The sequence below is a fragment of the Homalodisca vitripennis genome, chromosome 4 (assembly GCF_021130785.1).
Source record: "Homalodisca vitripennis isolate AUS2020 chromosome 4, UT_GWSS_2.1, whole genome shotgun sequence".
In the NCBI taxonomy this organism is placed as follows: Eukaryota; Metazoa; Arthropoda; class Insecta; order Hemiptera; family Cicadellidae; genus Homalodisca; species Homalodisca vitripennis.
Window position 1 is genome coordinate 117544459 of NC_060210.1, and position 26589 is coordinate 117571047.

Below are 26589 nucleotides of genomic sequence, written 5' to 3' on the forward strand. Positions count from 1 at the left end.
CTGATGTGATTTTAATTTTACACGTGACTGTAAAGGAAAAATGTAGAGCATTCCTATATTTCACGTGTAAAATTTAACTTCTTAGAAACTGTATAGGTAAAGTTAAGTTTCCTCATATTTTATCTTTTTGCTTTTATCTGGATTTCGAAAATTAAATAGAATCACACCGAAAGGGCATCCAGATTATTTTAAAGTTGCGACTGACATAAATACAAATAGTGTAATAAATTGGTATCAGAAAATAAGCAAATCTTTGGTTTTTTATATATTTTAGTTTAACACAAAACAGATGTGGTGATATTACATATTTTGGTATGCAAAACACTTTATTATATACCAACTTGACACACGATAATAAATTTGAAATGTTAAATAAAAAATAGTAATCATGCACTCATGGCAAACTGTACTAAAAATTTATAATTTATGCTATCATCATAAAATTTAGCATAATTTATAAGTTAAAAATATACAGAAGAAACATTTAGGTATAATTCAATACAAAATAAATTATACATTTTTACAACAAACTAAGAAACAGGACATACATTAATTATGTATAGAAAAAAGTAAATTATCAAAGGAATATAATTTCAAATTGAAGAAAAGTATGTAATGTAGGGAAAATGTACGTAAAATTAAGTAAAATCAATTACGCTGATAGTACTCTCGTTTTATCTTAATCAACGAAAAACAATCTAAAACGAAAACAAACGCATTTTACCCAAAAACACGACTACAGTAAAACAATCAAATCTTTGGGTTATAGATTACTCGCCTTCTTGTAACAAAATTATACAGAAACCTTTCCTAAATATTCTTACATAAATAATTAAGAATTATTTTGTATAAAATAGATTTTGATTAATTTTAAATCGTGTTTTAGTTTTCATAATCATTTATTTTCGTACAACAGTGAACTGTTAAAGAAGTATTAATCCTGCCCGTTGAATTGTCCGAGCCCTTAGTATATAAGAAGTTTAATTTGGAAAAAGTTAAGTACTTTAATTTAGAGATTCCTATCATATTTTCATTCATGCAGAAAGATTTGGTTGTTTTGATAAAATAGTGACAAAGAGTAGTTACAGACTATCTGATCGGTAACATCTTCACATTATATCAAAGTTCATATTATATAACAATTCACATTATATAACAATTTATTTAAGTATCAACAATGCATAACATTTATTTGACATGAAATATTGAACGCTAAAATATTTGCGAATGTTGAGTTTAGATCCAGTTTACCTTCTTCTTAGTGCAGCGTCTAGAATCTGACTCAGTTACAGATTTGACTCCTAGAATCTTGAGTCATATTTATCTGAAGAGATCCAAGAAACGTCGGCGACGAAGAAGCTCAAAAGAACTATTTACATCGTTTCGACATCAGAGACTCCTAGACCACAAAATACCTAGGTGAAGCGGTATTCTGATTGTCTCAACAGGTGCACGATTGCGTGCACTACGGTGTTTTTAGACACGATCTCTAAGTAAGGTGGAGGAACCGAGCCTTCTATACATAACGTAGATATGTGTAGAAGGGTTGATTCAATGTGAATGTTGAGATTAGCTCCGTTATGTGTAGAAAGCTCGGTTGTTTCACACTGTACAGAGACCATGCCTAAAACATCGCACTGCACTCAATTAATGTGCAATTGATTAGGCAACGAGAATACCTCTTCATCTAGATTACACTATATTTTGTATTCTAGGTTATCTGGTGTCGAATGTCATTTTGAGCTTCTTCGTCACAGCCTTTTTTGTGTTTCTTCAGTCGAACATGACTCCAGACCCCAGGAGATAATATTCACCTAAGAGGAATGTGAGCTAGAGCTAAGCTCAACGTTTAAATTGATTCAACCCTTCCCACACCTAACTACGCTGAAATATTGTTGATAAGCTCTTTCAAAATATCAGAGCACTTCATACAATACGTTTAAAAGCATTTCATTACTTTTATGATGTGAATTTGTTTTAGACAGGTGAATCATCGTTTACAATCCAAGTTTGTACAAACATTACTATAATGCGCATGATTTTTTTATTTGTAGAATTCATCATTTGTGACTAAATAAAAAAATTGTATTGCTTAAGTAAAATATATAAGCAGGTGTACACGTGCTAAACTCCCAAATTAATTCTAAAGGTTAAAAACTGTCGGAATTTATATCCATATTTCTCAGGTATTTCTTTTGGTGAACTAAACAAGTTAGGTAAGTAGCGCCTGAAAAACATACGTCAGTGTGTTCTTCTATTTCTGTTCGTTCACAGATGGAACGAGAGAAAGCGCCTAGCGCCGCGGCTGTACTGTTTGACCTTGACCGAATGCCACCAAGGTCACTGACCACTGCTGGCCGGTGTGGCAGGCCCGGGCAGGCCAGGGGACAGGAAATGACTCAGCCCGTGCTCGGCTGTCTTTCTTTGCCACTGCACTCCTGAGTGACTCATCCGCTGGACTTTGGACCCGGAACGGCGGCCCTTAAACAATATGTCAGCTCAAGATCCATCAGCCTTCAAAACCTTTATCAGCAGCAAACACATCACAGAAGGGCCTGTGTGTTTAGACGCTTTACAAAGTTCGGTGATAATTTCGCAGACGGTAGAAAATTCTCGGTAGGATTCAAGTACAACAGATCACTAAATAGTGTAAATAAAACTGTCAGCAGCCTTCGATAATTTAGCCTTTCAGTCTGCCAGTCTTCAACATTTAACTTTTGGGAACAATACCCTGAAATACGTTTCCGTATTCTAGAATAGAGCCGGCTCATCGACGGCCATTTTGATTTTAGTCCCATAAAATAAAGGGAAAAAAGCATCCAAACGCTTTTTCATTTTCGATATGTTTAAACTCTGACGTTTAAATGTTTAAAAAGTACACTAAGACTACGTAGAATATAAACTTAAACTGTTCTGATGCGTATCAATAAAATCTTTTAAATAATCCATAATTATATAGAGCCGCAAAAGTGTTTGAAGCTTAATATTGTTCTTGTGACGTAAAATTCAAGGCCGTTACGGCACCTTTATAAACAAAGTTGAACTTCTGACAATTGTGACTCCATTGTTATGGGTATAAAATTATGGGAGATGTTCTTAATGTAAATTTTTAATTGATCCGCATCCAAACGATTTTTATTTTTCGCATTACCGTAGGCCTATAGTTTTTGGAATATTAAAGCGACGACGTTTAAAAAGCGCTGACGTTGACGAAACAAATGCGACAAGAAGGAAAGTGTCACTGTTTGGCACACAATTGTCGACACATTGACTAAACACACTTGGCACATAACGAGGCACCTTGACACGCTACTCATTATTGTCAAAACTAACACTCTCCCCCTCTCTCTATCTCTCTCACTCTTCACCCCGACTGGGCATTATTTTCTTTTTTGGAGCACTTTCAGCATCACCGGAACTATAATGTTTCGAGCTATAGTTATTTTGTAAAAATGAAGTAAGTAAGACATTTAATATTCTTATGCAATATGTAAAACAACAAGAAATGCATGTATGGTGGACACCCGTGAAATGGGAAAGAGTGGAGTATATATAAGCAGGCGCACAGGCCACTATTGTTGCCACTAAGGCCACATTACACGAGTCTGTCCGTTCCGGGAAAAAACCGGACGGACAATTTTTTAAATTGAAATACAGGAGACCTTTTGTATCCGTGTTACAGTCGTCCAGTGCCAGGCGTATGTGACCACATTCACGCTTCCACACTAGATTTTTGTCATAAGGGCGCTGTACCTTGCAGTATAGAATCGGTTTGGTTTTAGATCGCGGTTTGGCGGTTGACGTTGCAAAAACTTTCGGTCGTCAATTCTAAGGTCTTCAAATAATACGTAGAAGGTCCCGACTTCCTTAAGTCTCTGATTAATTGGATCGATTGCACCTTTTTCTTCTCCGCCGACGATACAGAAGCCATAATGCAATAACTTGTTCACAATCCATATTAACAAGACCACACCTCCAACATAACTGAACTGTTGTTTTCGATTTGTCCGATTGTCTTGTTCCCATCCGGGAGGAATCGTGCTGTTTGAAAATTAACCGTCCACGATTTAAAACCGTCCGGTTGAAAACCGCACGGGCAGAATCGTCTAATGTGCAAAGGGTTTACCCGCGCATTCTCCAAACTAAATAACTACGTATAGATACAAGCATTCCTGCAGTTTACTTTTATTTTTTGAGTTATTAAATGTTTTTGTTATCCTCCCGTTTCATTAAACTCAACTTGAGTTTTACCCTCAGAAACAGTAATAAATCTCAAACACATTCACGTCGGTAATTCTAGTCATGGACTTATGGGAAATTTCTAATTTTTAAAGTAAAGTAATGATGTCCTATTTCACCAGGTGAAGTTAGGGCTAAGAAGCCCTCTCTGACACAACCTGGGGACCAACGGCTTAAAGGTGACTTCCGAACCACCACCAACGGTCGGGCAGGCGGGCTGCTTGCAAGAACAGGATTGTTTAGTGGTCACCCATCCAAGCAGCAGCCACGCTCGACGTTGCTTGATCTGGTTATCTTGCGATAACCGTTGTACCCGCTACACTGTGCTGTTGGCCTTAAAGGGGATCTTTATACGCCTGTGGAATTTTAATGCTATACGATATGTTTTTAAGAGGAAACGGCCCAAATCCGATTGCAAAATTGTATTAACCACCCCGGGAATAGAACTCTTCACCTCTTGGTTAAAGAGGCGCAGCTTAACTCCTGCGTTATGCGAGGGTCATTTTATAAATTGTATTAATATGCACCAACAGCTTTTGAATCAGTCTAGTGCAAGTTTATGCATCGTACATGTTTAGACGATAAAGTTAAAAAAGTTCAAGACTTTTTCTATATAATATTCTCCATAGTGCTATAACAAAAAAGACGTAATAGGGATTAAGATTTAACATTTCACTTTTGGGATTAAACTCAAAATGACGGCCAGTAATGTCGGCTATTAATAACAGCAGCGATCCGTTTAACCGATAGGCTATTGTTTACTCTCTGAAAACTTGAATTCTAATTTTATTCCCGCAAGTTAACCTTTCTGACCGCCCAAGTTGATAAGTCGTGACGGGATACGACCTTGGCCGAAGAACACTTAACAGAGCGTCACATAACTGATAGTTCTGCAGCCGGAAAAGTTTTTGGGAAGGTCAGATAATCCGAAAGGTTACATAATTTGGACCATTCAACGTTTCTATGGATGTATCAGAGCCGGTATGTTCATACATAATGTATCATCATCCACATAAATTTCATTTACACCATCCTGTTTCCAACAAACACAAAATCTAAACTCACTCCTGCATTGCTGTATAAAAACAAAGAGTTTGTGACAAATAAATTACAAGTCTTAAAAATATATTATTTCTATCGATTATATCGAAGTTAATGATTGAAATGACCAATGTAGTAATAGAATCCCAGCTGACGCATACTTGCATAAAATCACGTGTTTGCCTTATCGAGTAAGTATAATATATCACATGACTAGTTCCTTACATAAGTATGCACTAAGGTCACTGGGGCTGGCACTGATTCTTGTGTAGTGTTAACTTAATGCGCGGTCTTGTGCGGTAGCTTCACAATTTACTGTTATATAAACATGTCTTCACAGTTTCAAAATGGCGCAATAGAGTTTTGGTTCGCTAAATGTATTAAATTTCATAATCACTGCCCCTTAAGATAACTCTAAAGGCATAACATAGAACAAACTTAAGTATTTAAAGATTAACTATAAGAATTTAAAATTTACAATCTAAGCTATTATAATAACAACGGTAAAAGTCTTTGTAAATAATAACAATTTCAGAAATGTTATATATAAACTGTAAACAATTCAGATTCAACAGTTTTTCAAATAGAGTGATAAGACACTCATACATTAAACTGTACAACCCCTCGTTGAATGATTATTTTACGACATTTCCTAGGTTCAGAAAACGTAACTTTAAAGAGCTGTGACTAACCAGTTTAAAAAAAAATAAAGAATATCCCAACCAAATATATATTGCACCACATCATGTCAGTGCTATCTTTGAACGCTAAATATGTAGATTTTTTCATAATATTTTGTACTATAGATGTGGGTTCCAAACAAATGTTTTACGTTTACTCAGAGCGGGTAAAATATTCATTATTGTGTCACAAAGGTGGTATATTAGGGGTGATGTTATAGAGCTATTCATGCAGACTTGCTCAATATGTTGATGGAACTCATCTTTTAAGCGGATGATGGCTCTGGGGTTTGGATGTCATGATCGTTGGATATATTAAGACATTCTTCAATTTGATAGCACAAGAATAGTTGCGAGAGGCAGTCTTCCAGGGAAAAAAATATATTTGCGTCTTACAAGATGTTTGCACGTTGGGGGATGCCAATGATATTTTAATGGTTTTTGGCTGAGCGTTAGCGAAGCCTATAACCCGCGGGCTGGAAAATTTCATTTCTGTCTGTCTGTCGATATCTCGAAAACGAACTGACCTATAGACGAAATTGTGCACGAAGCTTTATTTCTACACGAGGAACACTGAGTTCGATGTTGGTGCATGTCACTCCATGGGTATTGGCTGAGCGTTAGCAAATATTTTTACATTGGTCTTATGGGAAACCATGATGGCAACGAGAAAGTAGCAGAAATAATAAATTTATAAACAACAATCGTATGTGATTTTGTCATGGTCATATTAAGATATTATGTAAAAATTTTAAACAGTGAAAAAAAAAAAAAAATAGAATTAAGTCATTGTTAAAAGTTGGTGACAAGATTTGGTTTCAACACACTCTTGCCTTGTAGTACCCTCCCAACCTCACTCGAACTTGTGTTATTTAAACTCTGCTATGAAACCTAACGTAATAAAAAAAAACATGAATGTATGATGTGGCAAGATATATCGATAAAGATTATATGTATATCTCACATTTTGCTCAAATCTTCATTTAAAAATGGACAGAAATGAGTTATATGCATGTCTAACCATGGAATTAGGCTGAGCGTCATTGCAGCCTATTACTTAGTAGTCTGACACAATCTTTTTTTCTGCCGTGGATATGTAACAATTTCTTTTCTTTATCATAATATCTCAGGAATTAAAATGAGCTATAGATGTGAAATTTTGCACACAACCTCAGCGAAGCATGTTTACGCCTGTAGTATTCGATTGTTCGATTGTAAACACATAACAATAAACAATAAAAAAGATATAACTTTTTTAAATATTTCATCAGTAAGTAATAATGTACGCAAAATACAGACATTCAGTATATAAACTGTATTGAAAATATATAAGCAGCTTCCTGCTTACCAATTCGTCAAGAATAAAAATGTAATTTGTGTGTAAATTGTAAATTGTATGTAATTTGGAACTTTAAAAAACTTATTGTATGTGTGGAACTACCAAAGGACTTTTTGTACAAGGTTTTATATATTTTAGTTTATTTATTGACGTTGAAACAATAGATACTCATTTAGAAGAAACGTAGCAAATAAAGTGTAATTATTAATAAGCGTTAAGTGCATGGATTATGAATAGTGAGCATACTATGTAATTATTTAATAATTCTGAATTTAATTTTCGAAAAATAAAATTTTAGTTAAAATGACTTACAACAGCCATAAATCTAAAAAAACTGGATTTGCGTAAAAAACTATATAATTTTCCGAATCGATTTTATTTAGGACAAAAGCGAACTTTTTTGGCATCTTGTAATGTAATGTAATCTGATGAAATAAATATCCACATAGTATAAAAATATTAGTTCTTTAGATATTTATTAAAGCGCACGGTGATGAATAAGAACGAACAAGTCAATGTAATAGAACGTCTGTAACCATGACCCTAGAGCGCTCAGTATGATACTGTGTGTTTGAGGAAAACTCTTAACCATATAATAGACTACTTATAGCAAATATAGACAACTGATAAAATTTAACTGCCTATAGTACACTATCTTAACGTTCTCAGCAGTATATGAATACACTGAGAGCTGCCGTTTATTCAGTTTTGTATTGTTGGCAATTCGCTGAGAACTTCAATGTTGGCCATGTCTTGTCACAGTAAATCTGCTCTAAATAAGTTATTTATTATTCGATTTAAATAATTTTGGTATCGTTGGATTTGTGATAAAATCCTTTAGCATCTTTGATGTCTGTGATTTTTAGAAACATTGCTGGTTTTTAAGATATTCAAAGTTTACAAGTTTTAATGGGTGCTATTTTTAAAATATCAAAATCAATTTAAAATTTTTCAGTAATTGGTGTTGTTATCGTCAACATTTGAGCCAAATTTGGTATAATTTAATTAATTTTTTAAGATATTATTAAAAAAAAAATAAAAAACACCTACAGATAGACAGATGGGAACCTAAGCATCGGAGACTGATATTATGGTGAAATATGTTTGTCTTCACCTGAGCAATAACGTGGTATACCTTTTTCCAGAGAGTCTCTGTACAGATTGGCGACTATGCATAGTCAACGCATAGCCTACAAAGAGTGTGTTATTTCTAAATAAACACTTTAATCATCTGCTCCAAAGCCGTAACAAAATGCGCCCTAGATAATAGTATATTATGTAACTCTTTATTGCTGAATCATTACTCTGTCTCTAATGCTGTAACCTCAAGAGTGGTCTGGAATACCTATTACACAGTTAAGGCCAGATTCTTTGTTTCTACAAAAATTTTTATATCATCATCATATTCTCAAAGGAGGGATTTTGGGTGGTCGGTTAAAAATCTAAAACTTAAGCATAGACTAGGTCGGTGAACTTTGTGGTGTGTAGGTTAGGCTCTTTCCGCAAGTGAGCGTTCCGGGTTTCAATTTCACCGGAGCTATTTTATAGCGTTTTTGGAAAAGAGTGGTGAAAAATAAGGTACATTATTTGCATAAAAAATTCACAAAATCTTCGATAAATGCCTTAATGCCACTTTATGCCTTGCGATTGTTTTCTGTAGAGGATATGTCAAATAAAAAGGCATACACAAGTATAACAGACACAATGCGACCCATAACACAGGGAATGTTGAGAGGGTGGGTGGAATTGGAACATCGCCTGAATATTTTGTAGAGTACTAACGTTGCTCATATCGAACATTTGTAGTGCTTATTAAAATTAGTCGTTATTTTAGTATAAAAATGGGTCCAATATATACTTCAAATGTCTATACTTAATTGAAGTTCGTATTATATACTTAAAATCTACTTTCAATAAATTGAGTGATACAATATGTATTTCATTTAATGAGTATATAACTACGCAAAGTAGGTAAGTATTATTAAATGAAAATATTGAAAATATGTAAAATGCAATTGAATAAATTGTATTGACTGATAAATAATACGAATTATTCAAAATTAAAGGAAATATCACACACGACCCAAGGACGTAGCTAGTGAGGGAGTCCAAGGGGCCTGGACCCTCCCAAATTTTCAATTTCTTCATTTACTTTTTTAATAAACGATTATTATTACTTAAATTATTCAATATTAATGACATGTACTGCTGAAAGATCGTTCTCAACAAAGAAACGGGTCAACAACTTTTTAAGAAACAAAATGAGGCTTTACTCTTTGTCCACAACAAAAAATATCAGTTGTCCGGACCCCCCCAATATTTTTCCTGGCTACGTTCTTGGGATGACTTTGCATTATGGTGTGTGTATGGCTGAGCGCTCGCGCTTACCGGCCTCTATCTCAAAAACGATAGAGCGCATAAAACAGGTTTTAAATCAAATTTGTCCGAAACTTTATGCTCTACAACTTTTATAATATATGATAACATCACTGGAGCGATTGAAACCGAGATAATCGTAAAAAAACGTTTTTTATTTACCTTTGACTTTGAATAACTTAGGACGCGGACACGAGATTATATGATACTTTCGAGACGTCTTTTACTAAATACAAAATGGTCTCAAATGCCTACTTTAAATGCCGGTAATTTCGTGTAGAGTGATAAAAATCATTTTGTATTCAGGAAAGATATCTGGAGTATAAATTTAGCATAAACCTTTTTCAAACCCCTAAACCCTAAATCGGCAATGGCGCAGTGTAGCAGGTACAGCGGTTATCGCGAGATTACCAAATCAAGCAATATCAAATGTGGCTGCTGCTTGGATGGGTGACCGCTGTCTTTGCAAGCAGCTCGCCTGCCCGGCCATTGGTGGTGGTTCGGAAATCACATTTAAGCCGTTGGTCCCCAGATTAAGTGTTAGAGAGAGCTTTTTAGCTCTTAATTTCGTCTGGTAAAATAACACATTACTTTACTTATTACTTTAACTTTTAAAATCCATTAGACTAGATTAAGGGATCGAGTCTGCCTTTGGTTTGAGTTAGGCATAGCGCAGATTATACTGTATGAAACCGACGTACTTCCTATAAGTACTGTTGATCTCATACTGTATTTCCAAGTATTCCAGGTAATCTACGTTTCATCGTATAAGATTTTCTCACTTGTTTCTCTGAGAAAACAAAAACCGATTGTGGCTCAAGACATTTTAAGATTCTGGAGGTCAACAGGAAGAGACAATCTTTATAACTGAACGATTGTAAAATAATTGAACCGTCCAATACTAATAGACGATCCTGCACACGTACTGTGTGGGCGTAATCTATACCCTGCAGACAATTATCGATATCGTGTAATGTGTCAGTTGTACATTCCGTGTGAGTGACACTGACGAGTGAGTGAGTGTCCGCCGTGTGTGCTTCTCACTCACCACTCACCACTCGTCTCTCGCTGGCACCTACATGACTCGTACTGCAGAGATAACATCGATGACAATACAACATGCTGTGTGTAGGCGTCTACGTGCAGCGTTACACAGCGCCTAACAACTCTGGAAACTGTTTTTTGGCTGAGCGAAGCGAAGCCTGTAAATGGGCCTGATCGAAAAGTTCTTGTCTGCGTGTACGTGTGCGTGTGCGTGTCTGCGTGGGTTTCCGAAGGTTACCTCAAGGACGATTTGACTAGGAGATTCAGCACCAAAGTCAGCCTGTTCAATAGGAAGACACGCTGTCTGTTCTAAATAAAAACTTAAAAGAGTATTTAGAGTATAAAAAAAGCTGTCAGAATTAATTTAAAATTAAATGCCTTCAGGGAGGTTGAAGTGTAACTCTACCCTATCTTTATATTCTCGAGGTCGGCTTGTACTGTCGATTCAAATATGATTTGGTAAGCAAGACGGAGAACTTCAGAAATGACCAAGCCAAAACGACAACGTTTTACCACTTGGCGTCTCAAATTAGCGTGAGACACCAATAAGTTCCTTGAGAGTATCAAACATCTAAATAATCCCAATGTTTCAAATTTTGATTAAAACACCTCCTGGTGTGAAAGGCGTTTTACTCCGTTGAAGAATTCAGGATAGGCCACTAGGAAGAAAATACTTGACAATTAAAATTTATAGTCAGTGTAAAACCCAGTACTGATATCGAAAACGACATAAAAACCTAATTGTTGGATTAGTACTATAGTATTTGGCCCATGATATGCAGTTGTATGATTGTTTAATTATAAAATGCCTTTATTTTCCAAGCGTATTCTAAGTACAAACTGTTTTTCAGGTCAACTTTGGTCATAATACTACAAAAATACTTATTTTCTAACTACACTGAGTAATAAAAGTATTAAATACAATGCAATAAAAAACGTTAACATTTTAAAGCTAAATTAATAAACAGCACTTAAATCACAGCCTATTGCTACAAACATGTACACATATTTACCCATTATATTAAAAACACTTTTTTATCCTTTGTCTGAACTTTGACAAAGAACAGTTTAACATACTTACGGGAAGGTCATTGTATAGTTTCGGGCCGAAGTAAAAGCTTCTTCTTCCGACTTCCAGCCTCACTTTAGGAAAGTGGAGTTTCCCGTCTTGGTGTGTGATGCGTTCAGCAATCCTCTCCTCGGTACCAAAGCCTTTCACCTATATACCGTGGTTCCCCTGTAGTTAAAATGGATATTATTAAATTTAAACTCAACCGTACATTTGGATTTTTCACTCTGCCTGTTAAAAGCTTAACTATACGGACCGAAAGACCGCGACCGAAAGTCGGTGGCTGAAAAGTTTGTCATTTAAGACCTACCTTATCCTACGGTACATACTATACGAACAGGATTCTCGCGCCGACAGTCCTGTCAACAAGCGGAGAGGTGGAATTTATGCCAAGCGATGGGCGAGCTGAAATTCCGCGTATCTGACGCGAATTCTTGCAGAACGTCGGCGCGCATCGGCCCCAGGCGGTTTTGGATTGAACTACAAACCAAACCATGAGAGGTCAAAGGTTATTTTTGTTTTGTCTGGTTGTGTTGTAACCTTGATTACATTGTGTTCCATACAGAGAACTTTGTTGTAGAAGTGTAGCAACGTCCAGCCCTGGAGCAATTACGATGTCAAAAACATTAAAGGGAAAGTTGCTGGGATGAAGTTATGCAGATCTTGCAGACAACTCATCAAATGCAATGTATCGACTATTTCTTCCTCGTTCGTTTTAATACTGACTTTAAAAAATTCCGCCTGCCTGAAAAATGCTCGTATTGTTTGACACAGTAAAATTCGTTGCAGATTAAGCACTGAAAATGTTCGTACACTGATGTCAAATTCGGCCGAGTAGAATCAACTTTTCCGTCTGTTTACTACCTGAACCGGAAGTAGACTGTTGACCGAAGTAGGCTTCTGAAATCTATGTATATATGTATTTTTGGACATACAAGACAAACTCAACTGTATGCGCAACACCAGGAATAATTTATTGGGACCGAAATATGTGCACAAATGAATGTAATTCTTGATATTTTACATAATATATACTCGAATGTGAACTTGGAGAAACGTGTTACGTGACAAAGGATGTGTAAATGAATGAAAATTCATGTGAGCATCAAAGGTATACGAAACATGCGGTAGTTTACTTCTGGCCTTTTATGCCTCGCACACCTGTTTCTAGGTAGAAGATGCTAGGTGCAGATTGCTTCGTGCAGTTTGTTGCGAGTAAACTGACTAAAATCATAATATTTTTGAGCTGTTAAACTTATAACAATGAAATGTCAATAATAAAATGACCAAAGCGAAAACGACCGAATGTCATATTCAAGGAGTGGTTGAGTTTATTTCCCTCCTTGATTTTGGGTTTGGAAAATATTTTAATGCTAAATGAAAAGCTTTTTAAGAAAACTTTCCCGAATATAGGAAAAGTAATTTGTTTGATCACTCATGCATTGTTCTTCAAGCAGGGAGTAACCTATTTTTAAATTTATGGACCATTTTAAATTAATTTAAAAGCATGTATTAAAAAAATTATATTTAATTAAAAAGTATAATTTCTTTAAGTGAAATGAACAGAATAAATGTAACTTCTTAAAGTTATAACTCGCACAATTATAAAATTCACATTTTTTCTTCAGCCGTTTTTCTTGCACCTGATTAAAAATTGTCTAGTTTTTATGCTTTAAATGACAATAATTTCTCAGTTAATTTCTCTAAAAATTTGCAATGACTTGTGAATTTAGAAATAGGTTAAATAAAGGCTATTCTTTATAATATAGTAATGTATTTTGATCCCCGATTAGGAAAACTCATCCATAAATAGTGGCCTCCGCATAATACCAAGGTACAATCAGGGTCTTCAGAACTCAGCTATTCGTCTAATTTTTAACTTGGAACTATTCGATCACGTGTTACCTTCTCGTAAACTGTCGCTGTTAGTTTTATGTAGAATGTTAACATACTGTGTGATCCACAAGGTCCTGTCACACGGGGAACCCTATTACGTGAGTGAGAGATTGTTGTTTCGGGAAGAGATCTCGCAACGCAGCGGCCGCCATGGCTGCTAAATTTTTGTAAAGTAAAACGTGAAAACGTTGCTTTTCACACTCTGGTCCGAAATTGTACGACAGTACTTTCGGACCAAAATTGATTGAAAATACTGTGCATGTAGCTCAGTACATATCAACTTATAGTTTTTTTTAAAGATGTCTGCTCTTAAAATGGTAGAACAAATGGAGTATTAGTAAGTAAATAAAATTAATGAGCGTTTCATTTTTTAATATTTTAATTAGTTTTTGTTATATTGTACGTTTATTTTTTACTTAATTTTTAGTATATCATCAATTGGTATATTACTGAGAAATGATTTCAAACCAAGGCATATAAATATACAAAGGCAAGCTTGTGAAGGTTTGAGATAGGTGTAAAGCTACACAATATTACACCTGGATACAAAAACTTTTACTGTCAAAATGTTTACAGTTTTACGGTTCAAAGCCGTATAAATTACTTGTAGATAATGCCAGGCCCAATGCAGTAACTCTATAATCTTAGCAAGAATTTTTTGAGGCTAATTACGAAGATGCTTTCGGTAAGTTAGGTAAAAGTGTGGTTTTTCGCAGACGTCATAGACACGAAGGTGAGATAGTAACTCAATAAGGCGAACTTAGATCTCTTGCAGGTTTGGAACATCTTCAGAAAATCGTCTTCAAGATCGATTGCCGCTCGGTATTACTAGTAGTGAATGGAAAAACCAATTCTATGGGAACACACAAATGTTGAATCTCGTCTGAAAGATGTTTAAATATCTGCGCAAGTACTTGGAAGTGGAAAGGGTTGGTTCAATACGAATGTTAAGTTCAGCTCCATTTCAGCTTCCGCTTAGGGAACGTCTAGAATCTGACGCTGTCAAGACTTGATTCCTGTAATCAGAAGTCATGTGCGCCTGAAGAGATACGAAAAAAGTAAAAAAAAGTCGGCATTCGGTCAAGGTCAAACAGCACAGCCGCGGCGCGGCGCTAGGCGCTTTCTCTCGTTTCATCTGTGAACGAATAGAAATAGAAGAACGCACTGACTAGAGTATGCTTTTCAGTTGCTACTTCTTTAACTTGTTGAGTTCACAAAAAGAAATGCCTGAGAAATAAAAATAGAAATTTCGACTGTTTTTAACCTATATAAATTGGGGTTTTTATAACTTCTGCACCTTCTTATGTATATTTTACTTATACACTCCATTTATATTCAAACGTTTTAAGTTAGACGTGATGAATTCTGCAAATAATCAAAATTACGCGTATTATAGTAATTTTTATACAAACTTGGATTGTAAACGATGTTCCACGAGTAAAAAATAAATTCAAATCATATAAGTAATGAAATGTTTTTGAACTTATTATAGAAAGTACTCAGACATTGTGAAAGAGCGATTCAACAATATTTTAGCGTAATTAGGGGTGGGGAGGGTTGATTCAGAGTAAATGTTGCATTTACCTCCAGTTCACCTACGTTTTATTGCAGCGTCTGGAATCTGACACTGTCACAGCATTGATTCCTGGAATCGGAAATCAACGTTCGTCTGAGGAAATCTAAAAAAGTCAGTTACAATAAAGCTCAAAACGAACTGTTGGCATCGTTATCGTCGTCAGAGACACCTAGACTACAAGAAATGTAATCTAGGTGAAGAGGCGTTCTCGTTGTCTCATCAGGTACACAACTGAGTGCACTGTGACTTTTCTCATATCACGGTGGAGCAACCGTGTTTTCTACAAATAACTTAGCTATGGTGGGAAGAGTTGATTCAATACGAATGTTAAATTCACATACATTTCAGTCTGTGACGCAAGTCTGCGATGAGATACCTTCACAACGCTGGAATTCGATTTTGAGCTAAAGTTAAAATCTGTGTAAAAGCAAAATTCATGTGGCTTGTTTGACTTGCTTAGATTTGGACACTGTGAATTTAACACAAAAATATGTTTCAAATCCAAACTTGATTGTACCATCTTAAGCTATAAAGCCCCTATTCCAATGCATTTTCTAAGCTATACAGGGTGTAAATGAAATACACCGACAAACTTCAGGAGGTTGTTCCTGAGGTCAAAAAACCAAAAGGTTCCTGTAAATGTACGTCCTAAAATGTATTGTTTTCAGTCTGTCCGTCTGTTTGTGTTATGTAGTCAAGTGCTTGACTACTCCCAGGCTTTTGACTCAATTAGCCATTATTTATTGCTTGAAAAGATGAAGTTTCTTGGTTTCGGGGATAATACACTAAACTGGTTTAGGTCATATCTTGTTGAGAGACAACAGATGATGAGGATTGGTACGATGACTTCTTCTCCTCTGGTGAAAGCTAGGGGCCTCCCTCAAGGAAGTTGTCTAGGCCCGGTACTCTTCACATTGTACACATCAGATCTGGACAACTGTGTGCGCCACTGCAAAGTCCATCTGTATGCCGACGATTGCCAGTTGCATATGCCATTTGGGTTAAATGGGTTGGAGGAGGCTATTGCTAATGTAAATTCAGATTTGGAGAGCATGCGGGTGTGGTCGGGGAGACATGGTCTTAAGCTAAACGCTAAAAAATGCACAGTTCTCTACATAGCATCAGCAGCTCAGGTGCAGTGTATCAAAGAGAGCAACGTGCAAATCAGGATTGGCAACGAAAACTTGAGTGTAAGTGACACTGTAAAGACGCTCGGCGTTGTGCTGGACAGTGGGCTGGGTTTTTCTGGCCATGTGTCGTTTGTTTCTCAGAGAGCACTGGGGAGACTGCGAGGCATGTATACGCTGAGATCCATCCTTTCAGAGTCTAAGCTGCGTCTTGTCCTGTCTGTCGTGTTGCCAATTTTGTATTACTGTTTTCCTGCATACGGCAATAGCATCTCAAAGGAAGAGCAGAACGAATTCAAAGAATGCAAAACACTGCAATTCGATTTGTATACGGGCTCTGTCGAAGAGATCACGTGTCACCCTTTTGAGATGCTGCAGGACTCATGGCCATGGATTCCGTGTGTAGGATGCAGACTTGCTGCCTTATAAACGATGTACTGTTCCAGTGGGAGCCACGGTACCTGGCAGAAAGGCTGTGCAGTCGTGCCGAGATCGTTTGCCGCAACACTCGGCAGAGTGACCAACTTCACTTTAACAAAGTGAGGTTGGAGATTGGTCGAAGGGGGTTTTCCCATTTTGGTCCAAAGTTGTACAACGGTCTCCCTTGTGACCTTAAATTGCTTAAAGGTCGCCATTTTAAACTTCAGCTAAAGAAGCACCTCTTTTCACTGGAGTGAACGTTTTATATTTTTAACTTTGTACTTTTAACTGTTTTAAATAAGTTTAGTGTCTAAAATATATTGAATTATGTTGACGTGAGTTATTATGAAAAATAGATGTATCTGATAATTGCTTGAAATAAAAGGCATGTTTATTTATTTATTTATGTACTTTAAAATTATTTTTCTAAACAACCATTTAAGATAAAAAGTTAAAATGTTCATCATATGCTAATCTAGTAAAGATCGCGAATGTTAAAAAAATGGAAACATTTTTAGTCAACATAATTCAAAACGGCGGCTTGTTAAAAATTTTAATGATGATTTTTTAAAAAACTACTTCTGGTATAAAAAATGTACTGGAATAAAAAAATGGTATAAATTTTATTCTAAAAGCAAATGGTACCTAATTTATTGAAATCGCTCAAGAGATCAAAAGTTGCGGCCTTGTTCTTAACCTAGTAACATATCGTATTTGCAAGTTTTTTCCAAGTTTCATAAAAGTATTCTACAAGTGTTAAGAAAATTGAACAACAGTATCTCACCATCAAAAAGAGTTTTAATCTGTCATTACTAAGAAATACGGAACAAATTAACAGTACCTACAGCAGTGATTTCAAAACCTTAGGGATCACTTTGCAACAAATGTTTGATATGCTTTCCATTTGATGCGATGAATTTTGTTGACTAAAAGTTTTAATTTTTTTTTAATTGACAATCTTTACTAGATTAGCATATGTTGAAAATATTCTCTACCTTTAATGATTGTTTAGAATAAAAATTGTAATGTAAAAAATACAAACAGACGTATAGACGGAAAACGATGCATTTTAGGACATACATTTATAGAAACTTTTTGGTTTTTAACCCCAGGAACAACCTCCTAAAGTTTATAGGTGTATTTAAGTTACCCTGTATAAGGAGAAAAACCTCAACATATTAAATATGTAATAGTTATGATTTTTTCAATTGATTGTATTCATATGTTAGACTATTTAACCACCTGACACAGAGACCAGTTTGCAACTATCGAAAGGTAGTGTTACTGCTTTTCCGTAACACTAAACAATGAAAAAGTCCATAAAAACGTTGTTGTCTTAACAAATCTTCCACTGTCAAAAACAGAATAAATTTAGACGTATTTACACGTATTTGTTTGCGTATAACATTGCAAAATAGATCTGACACTGACAGAATAAACAATATGAACCACAATGCGTCTCTGGGACACAATTTATTATCTTCGCATCATGTAAATATCACTAGATTCTTGCTGCAAATACAATATAACTTTTCCGTACATGAAAACATCTCTAGCTCTGATAGGGGTTATCTCTTCTTGAAACCTCTCATTGTCCCTATCCAAGAGTATCAAGAGAGAAGATAATGGTACATCAAGATTGCATATTGTTAAGAACTCTCTTTTGCTCTCACGAGCGCTGCAATCAACAACAACAAGGTTAGTTGTCTTGTAAAGTAAATCCATTAACTTTAATTTTGCTTTAAGTAGGTCTATGGATATTTAAAGAATGGCAATCTTAAGAATAGTTTAATATTATAAAAAGTTATTCCATGATTTTAGTAAATACAAAACTGGTTTCTTATCAAATGTTACGAATGTTTAGTGTACTGTTCATGGAGTAACATTCATTGAATAAACAATTTGTGTCCAAGCAACGATTTAAATGAAAACACTATAATGATTACATTACAACAGCAACGGCTATATCAAGTAAATGTTTAAACAAGTGTAATAGCCATGTTAACCTCTAACAGATATAGACAATAAGAGTACTACGAATGATGTATATATATTGGTGTAAAACAAGAGCGATCTTTAGTCACTAGGGTTAAACAAAGTTTAACGACACTCTGCTTGTGATACATTATGTTTCAGCTCTCTACATTAGAAATTAAATTTCTGAGTAAGATTTGATAATCCTACGTATGTAAAAGGTCATGTGACCTATTTAACCAATGTGTCAAATATGTAATGTGGCATCAAAATTTTTCAGGGTTTCCTAAATCCATTTTAAAATTACTGTTGTTTTTATTCTATTTAACATATAAAAGTCTAGCACAGAGTGTTCATTTCTCACTTTATTATCTGGGCTGATACGGGTTAACGTTAAAAGTGTTACACATCTTGGACCTATTTCACACGTTTAAAACATCCCTCTAACACGGGAAGGAGAAACGTTTCAATACGCAAGGAAGTGAGGGAAGTATTTAAAATTCTCTCTGACTAGCTAGTTAATATATACTGTATATATCTGGAGCTATGTTTGTTCAACATACAGCTGTTTCTATGTCTGTATTTAGTGTCCTGTCCTCTGGAAGCTTGGGCCCCGGACTCTTAGGGTATAAACGCGTCCTTGTTTTATATTTGTAAAATCCTAGGCCCCAATTGGTACTACGCTATCCAAAACAAATGAATAGCTCTTAAAATAAATAACAATATCACAAAATGGGTACGAAGTATACTTTGGATTGATACATAATCGTACAATAATGGTACTACCGTTCAGTAATTATAAAACTATCACAAAGACAGTTATATAATAATCATATTACCGATGGCGAGCGGTCTAAGACGTTGAACTTTGACAGCGCAGGTTCACATTGTCTGTTACCGTTGCACTTATTATAAGTACCATCGACCTTGTACTGTATCAATTCTCCCCCTTATTCTGTTTGATAAGATCCTAGCACAGGCCAGTGGCCATGAGGACGGGCAGAATAAGGATCAAAAAGGGGATCGGGCTCTCCTTAAAAAATGAATCGCCGTTCATACCTTTAAAGAAGAGATGATTGAAAATGCGCTCGCTATATTATATCTACAATTTTGAAACCAATTAAATTATACTATATCCTGACATTATTTCTGTTGACAAAGACAAAAACGTCATTTAAAATCTTCTTTTGACTGTATAATTGTCATTTTTAAGCTCCTTGAAATATTACAACTTTTAATCATCTATATATAACATAGATGTTTATTGCCATGGAATTTGTCCGTTGAGGATTTGATGAATCATTTTACAACATTCATGCGGAATTATTAGATTGAGCAAGATACGTTTGGAAAAATTAACGTATTTATAATAGTGCAATTGTGCATAGAACGACCCATTGTTCGTTTATTTGGTTAAATAAAACGTAATTATTCCAAAAACGTCTGGCGTTTTGTTGAAAAACAGAAAGTAACTTCATATATGGGTAATACATATTTTGCAAATCATAGTAGCAGTAAAATTGGTCGATATAATTGAAAGACAAGCTGAGTTGATACTACACACAGTTCCCTCAACACCGAATTACATATAACGCTATTGGTATGTTATGTAACGCGATCTTGTTATGTTGCATACCCACACGAGCATGTTAGCCGGATCGTACTCTAGCGCTGCCTGGCAGGCTTACTGCGTCAGCCGGCTATTATCATAATGTAATCAGCGCCCAGTCAACACAGACACACGTGCTCGTACATAGACTTGAACATACAGCGTGAGTTAACAGTCTAAAAAACTGGGTAAGGTGTGGGGTTGTATTTGTTACTCAAGGAGAAATACACTGAAGATCATTACATGAAACTCAATGGATTATATAATCTAAATATGTAAGGACTGAAAAACTTAGAGTCATTGCGATGTAATTTCATTAAAATGCCAATGAGGGGTTAATGTAAAATCTGAACAGTATAAGCACAGTCGAAGCTGCTCGGTGTGAGAAGAATTAAAGAAACGTACAGTTTGGATGGTTCCGAAAAAATAATGACACTTGAAAATTTCACTAAGTTGGGAAAGGGAATAATATTTTTACCCTTTTAACAAAGCTCACACAAAAAGATCATTAGAAAATAAATTATTTATGATAATTGTAATCTAAAGTCCATTTATTAATTTATAACTGAATTTTAAATTATTTATTACAACAATGTTTAACGACAGCCCACTTGTGACTTGTAATTTCTTAGCTCTCTCCATTAATTACTAAGTGCGATTCGGTCAATCCTGTGTAAGAGGTCATGTGACTTAATTAACTAACATGTAAAATATAAGATATATAAATAAGATGTAAATGTTTTTCAGGAGTTTCAAAATCAAATTTAAAATTATGTTAGTTTTTTTGTATTTCAATTTTAAAATCCCACAATTGTTTGAGACGTTGAAAAATTCCCCACTAACACGAAAAGGGAACATTGTTTGAGTAACGTTTGAATATGCAAGGAAATGAGGGAAGTATTTAAAACCCTCCCTGACAAGATACTTTAGCATATACTGAAAAAATAATGACATCTGGAAATTTCTATATGTTTTTTTATAATAATTTACCGAACACAAACACATCTCCAGAAAATAAATTATTTGTGATACATATAATATATCATAAATTGGGTTGCGCGCCAAAGTTAACATTGTTTTAAAACAATATTAATTGATGCATTTCTAAATTTAATTTATTTTAAACTGTCCCTTTTGGTTTGCGATTTGAGAACTGTATCTCCAAAGCTGTTAGGTTTATTTTATTTCAAGTTACAATACGATGTATCGTTTACGAGTCGTTAAATTTTATTAATTGTTAATAATACGAAAATGAATTTTGCTCAGATTTGAGATTTCACAATACCTCGTCATCGACTTTGTTTTTTTCTGGGATAAAATCACTTACCGATTACATAAAAAAATTCGTTTTTAAGGTGATAGGTGACCAAGATATGTCCAAGATGTAACAAGTAAGCAATGCTAGGCAGCACGTACTTCTCGTGGAATATTGTGCAAGCACCAGAAGTGAGATTCATTTACAGCTGTTTTACCTGAGCAGGTGTGTAATCTGTAATGGGAAAGGGGGATTAGAGTGGGTTAAGAGGCCAATAGACTAACGACGGATGTCACCCACAACACCGACTATCTCTGCCAAATGACCCACCTGGCAGTCGGTAGAGACTTCTTCATGCTATCACAGCCATCCTCATAATAAGTAGGATTGTCAAAAGATTGCTAAGGCAAACAGCTATGAAATCTAATTGGCTGGCCGTTAGCGAAGTCTATAACTTAAGGGCTGGCAGTGTGTCTCGAAAACCAATATTTATATACAAATTGTGTTACAAACTATGTATATAGTTTTCAGACAAAATTGACTTCAAAGATAATGCATCCCTCCGTTGAGTGTGGACGAGTCATTCAGGGGAAACTCTTGTGAACGAATTGAACTGTGGACTTGAAATGATGCATGAAACTTTATTTATAAATAGTCTAGATTGAGTTCAATAGTATTGCATGTCTTTTCGTGTGATTATTGATCACTGATTTGTTTATTTGATTTTTGATTACTCAGGTGAAAACAAAATAGCAATGGTTCAAAATCTTAGATTTATAAATTCATTAAAGTTAAGTATTTAATAATATATCAAGATTAGTAAAAGTTATAACTAAAAAATTATACCAAGTTTATGAAAATCCGGCGGAATTTAACAGAAATATTAGAATTTTACTAAATTGGCACAATCCCTCGTTGACCTAATGTGAATGTTGAGTTTAGCTCCTGTTTACCTTCCTCTTGGAACCTGATGACTCACAGAATGACTCAGGTCATTCGTTTAGAGAGACCCAAAAAGTGAAGCCACCGAGTTTTCTACAAATAACGCAGCTATGGAGGGAAGGGTTTATTCAGTGTAAATGTCGAGTTTATCTCCTCTTAGTGCAGCGTCTGGAATTTGATACAGTCACAGAGTTGACTCTTGGAAGTCATGTTTGAGTCTGATTGCTCCGTACTTAGAGATCGTGTCCAAAACATCGTAGTGCACTCAATTGTGCACCTACTCACCAAGATTACACAATAGTTTGGGTGCCTCTGATGTCGAAATGATTTAGAGTTCATTTTAAGCTTCTTCGTTGTCAACCTTTTTTGTACTTTTATCTCATCAGACGAACATGATTTCAGATTCCATGAGTCAAGTCTGTGATAGCGTCAGATTCTAAACGTTGCGCTAAGAGGAAGGTAAACTGGAGCATAATTCAACATTCACATTGAATAAACTCTTCCCACCATAGCTACGTTTTTGGCCGTTTTTGTAGATACGCATTCATTGTTGTGGAAAAGCATTTGATGGTTGATGTACCAAGTTTTATCAGTGACCTCTGTAACTTACTACGCCTCTGTTTAGTTTACTATCACTTTGTTTATGTGTTGTAATTGGTTCAGCATGTATCTAATTAAGTTGACTAATTTTTAGAAACCTAATATGAATTTTTAGAATTCGCATCTTTAAGAATATGTTATTTGTAAAACCTTATTGATTTCTACATTTAAGATTTTGAACTTCCGTCACTATTTTTAAAGAGTTTAGAAACACGTGCTCTGTTTTATGAAATTACTACCGAATAATTAACCGCTCTGTCACCAACTGTTGACGAATAAAAAAATGTTGTAAAACTTATACACGGACAGACATAAAACAAAGCATTTTTGGATACACATTTTCTAATTTTGCAGCCATGAAACAATTGTCAGCAGATATGAAATACTGCATAGATAAGTAGAAATTTGACGTTACGACACCAGTTGCTATCGATCAGAATTTCGTTGAACTGTACAATATTCGTTCTAATAAAACTAACTGACTGGTTGACGAATATGTTAGTGTTAAAAGAGGTTAAACGATTTGTTCAATGATCGATGAACGTTAGTCATCAGTTTAAACGATATGTTAAATGGTCCCTCGTGCCGCGAGTGTCGCTCTTAATAACATCATATCTAGATCAGTAGTTCGTATAAAATAATAACTTCTTTCGTGTTGCATATTTATTTCTCTTTGGAACCTGAAGAATCTATTTCATTGACTGAATCCTAAATAGGCGCTTTTTTGATAGAATGTCCAAAATAACTAAAACAAATTATGTAAAAAAATTAAATAAGCTAAATAGAACACAAATGATTATCGGATGATTCGACAGGACGTAGCGTCTTGTCAACCAATAAAACAAGGTAACTTTATCACATGTGTTAATATGCTGCAAGATAAAATAACGTATAGATTTTTAGTAAGTTTTTGTGCAAATTTGTGCAATCCATAATTATTTTCTTGTTGAAATCACACTTATCTATAGTCCTCAATTTTGACCGTATGATCGCAAAATCAATACAGTTTCCTTGGAGAAGAGGAACCTGCGTAATTGAAGTTGAAATTGAGATTCTTTATAAGGATTTTGATATCAATTTACAATTATATGTAACCTTTTCATTGCATTGATACTCAATACACAAACATATCTCAAAACATATCTTAACATATTATACTTATTATATTTTTTTAATATTTAAATTTTTCCTAATTTCCATATGTCTTGTTTCTAGGACCTTCATATCAAATATTATTGCACAGGTGACTGCACAAAAAACGCGATTTTCTAAGAAGGTCCTATCGGTCCTTGATAATATAATACCACAAAATCAAGTTCAATACCATTAGCTAACGGAGAATTGCCAATTTAAGTTCGTTCTATTCTAGCTTTTGACAAATATCGTAAAAGATAGTCGTTTATCATACGATTTTTAGTTTTATTGACCGTTTCCATAAACGTAAGGTAATGTTTTGCTTGATAAGGGTTCTTTATCAGCAGTGCCACCGACCAAAAGCAGATCTGAGGAAGATACCCAAGATCATACCCCCAAAAAAGCTCTATCCAGAGGTTCTTTTGGTGGATAAAAGTTTTATTTTAAAGCAATTCTAAAAAGTGCACACATTAGGTTTTGAAAGCAAATTCAACTTGTATCAACTTGTGGGTGGAAGATAACGGTGTTTCGCGGGACTTAACGGTCTTATCTGTGTCGGTACCGGTCATGAAAAGCATCTAACATTTTCTCATTGTATAGTCATGGATATGGCAGATTCTCTTATAATTAACGCTGAGTTAATGCTCAGCCCATCTTTCAAGGGGGCTGTAAAAGATCTCTGCTGACTATCTGTCCGTACGATGTCTAGAGAACAAATTGATCCTCCGACTTGTCAGTTTGTACTCAGCTTCATTTCTACATGTCCCTCCATGGGATTTGGTCGAGCGTTAGTGAAGTTCAACTTTGCGCAGAATGCCTCGAGAACGAATTGACCTATGGAAATGAAATTTGGCATGCAGAGACTTTCTGCCTTGTATATACATAAGCGTCGATACAATATTCAGTATAAACGCCTCTTCACATAAATCTGGCGGTAGTTGTACCGAAAAAGTGTTTTCCGCAGAGCCGTAGGGGAAACCCAAAGGTTCCTCAATGTTAGGCGCAGATTAAACGTCTAATCAGCACTAACCACGGGCAATCTTGGTTGGAAATAAACAGAAATTGCTATTAAAGATTAAAAACAATTCACGGGTCAGCACGGGTTCAATGCAAGTCCATCCACTCGCTCGCCTGTAGGGTACGTGCCCGGAGAGGTGGCGTCACGACGATAAGAGGTCACCCAGTGACCCGGACATGTTAGCCGGAGTCGCGACGCTATGATTGTAAATCGTCGGTGTCAGTTTATCGAAAATGTGTGAAATGTGCTGTTGGATTAGGCAGAAGACTTACCAGCCGGACCATTACAAGTAAGCTATCTAAATAGTGTTTACTAAAATAACAGTTATTTCCACCAACCATTTATACGAAGCAGGTACTCCCTGTAAGCAAGAAGTTTACCTCTATGGAGACGATGTATATTTTTTTCTTCCTGGGTAGTTAAGTAGGTTACTAACAATTGCTGACAAAACAAACATTCTTGCACTATTAAGTGTATGGTTGAAAACAGTTATCTATTCAGATGGATATTTATTAAAATTGTAGGTGAGTATAAAATTAATCGCATGAGATGTAACCGAGGGCGGAATTTTTATCGAGGTTGGTGACAAATGCCCCCCTCCAGCCCCCCCCCACCACAGTGATACAAACACGGTGTTTTCTCCCGCCTACAATATATCTATATTCGGTTTACACGTTTAGATCTGTATTAAGAATCACTATAGATTGTAAATATACCAATACGTCAATATCGCAATACTTTTTATTAGCAACTAACTATTTTTTATTGCTAGTGTTATGGTGAAACACCAGTTTTATTATAATTGTGAAACAGCTGTTTCACTCTGTTAACGAGGGGAACACATTTTTTGTTCGCCGGCGTTGAAACGATTATTTGTTTCCGGTATGTCTGTTGTGTTTTACAAAAGTTGAAAAAAAAAAATAATATTAATGGTGTTTGGTGGTGCAATTGGATTTCAGTTGTATTTTTAAATTTTTTCTGAAGACAGCAAAAATAAATTTTTAAATCTTTTCACGAGGACTAATATGAATTTTAAGCAAAACTTTGTAACATCTTATAATCAGACCCAAAATATCTGTAATATAAATATAAGTATATTAACCTTTACAGTATGTACATGAAAGATAACTTGAAGGGGTTTTTAAGTTTCAAAAATATACAATTTCCTCATGTAATAAATGGCCAACAAAATTTCACTCCCTGTTAGGCTTCGCTAAGGTTCAATGCAACATTTCAAAGCCATAGCTAAA

General features: G+C 35.2%; 1 protein-coding gene across 4 annotated transcripts in view; it reads left to right on the forward strand.

Annotated features, from left to right (window-relative positions):
• Window positions 1-26589, forward strand: part of LOC124359994 (STE20/SPS1-related proline-alanine-rich protein kinase) — a 128766-nt gene that overhangs the window by 32630 nt on the left and 69547 nt on the right. Inside the window, exon 1 of one of the 4 annotated variants that reach the window (XM_046813215.1) lies at window positions 18347-18505. The exons of 2 other annotated variants lie outside the window; for them this stretch is intronic. Coding sequence is in view for 1 of the 2 variants with exons in the window: in XM_046813213.1 (XP_046669169.1) it covers window positions 25573-25628 (56 nt within the window). In the remaining variant the exon portion in view is untranslated. Of the gene's footprint in view, window positions 1-18346; window positions 18506-25557; window positions 25629-26589 lie in introns of those variants that run through there. One more of the 4 variants, XM_046813213.1, reaches the window with a different exon arrangement.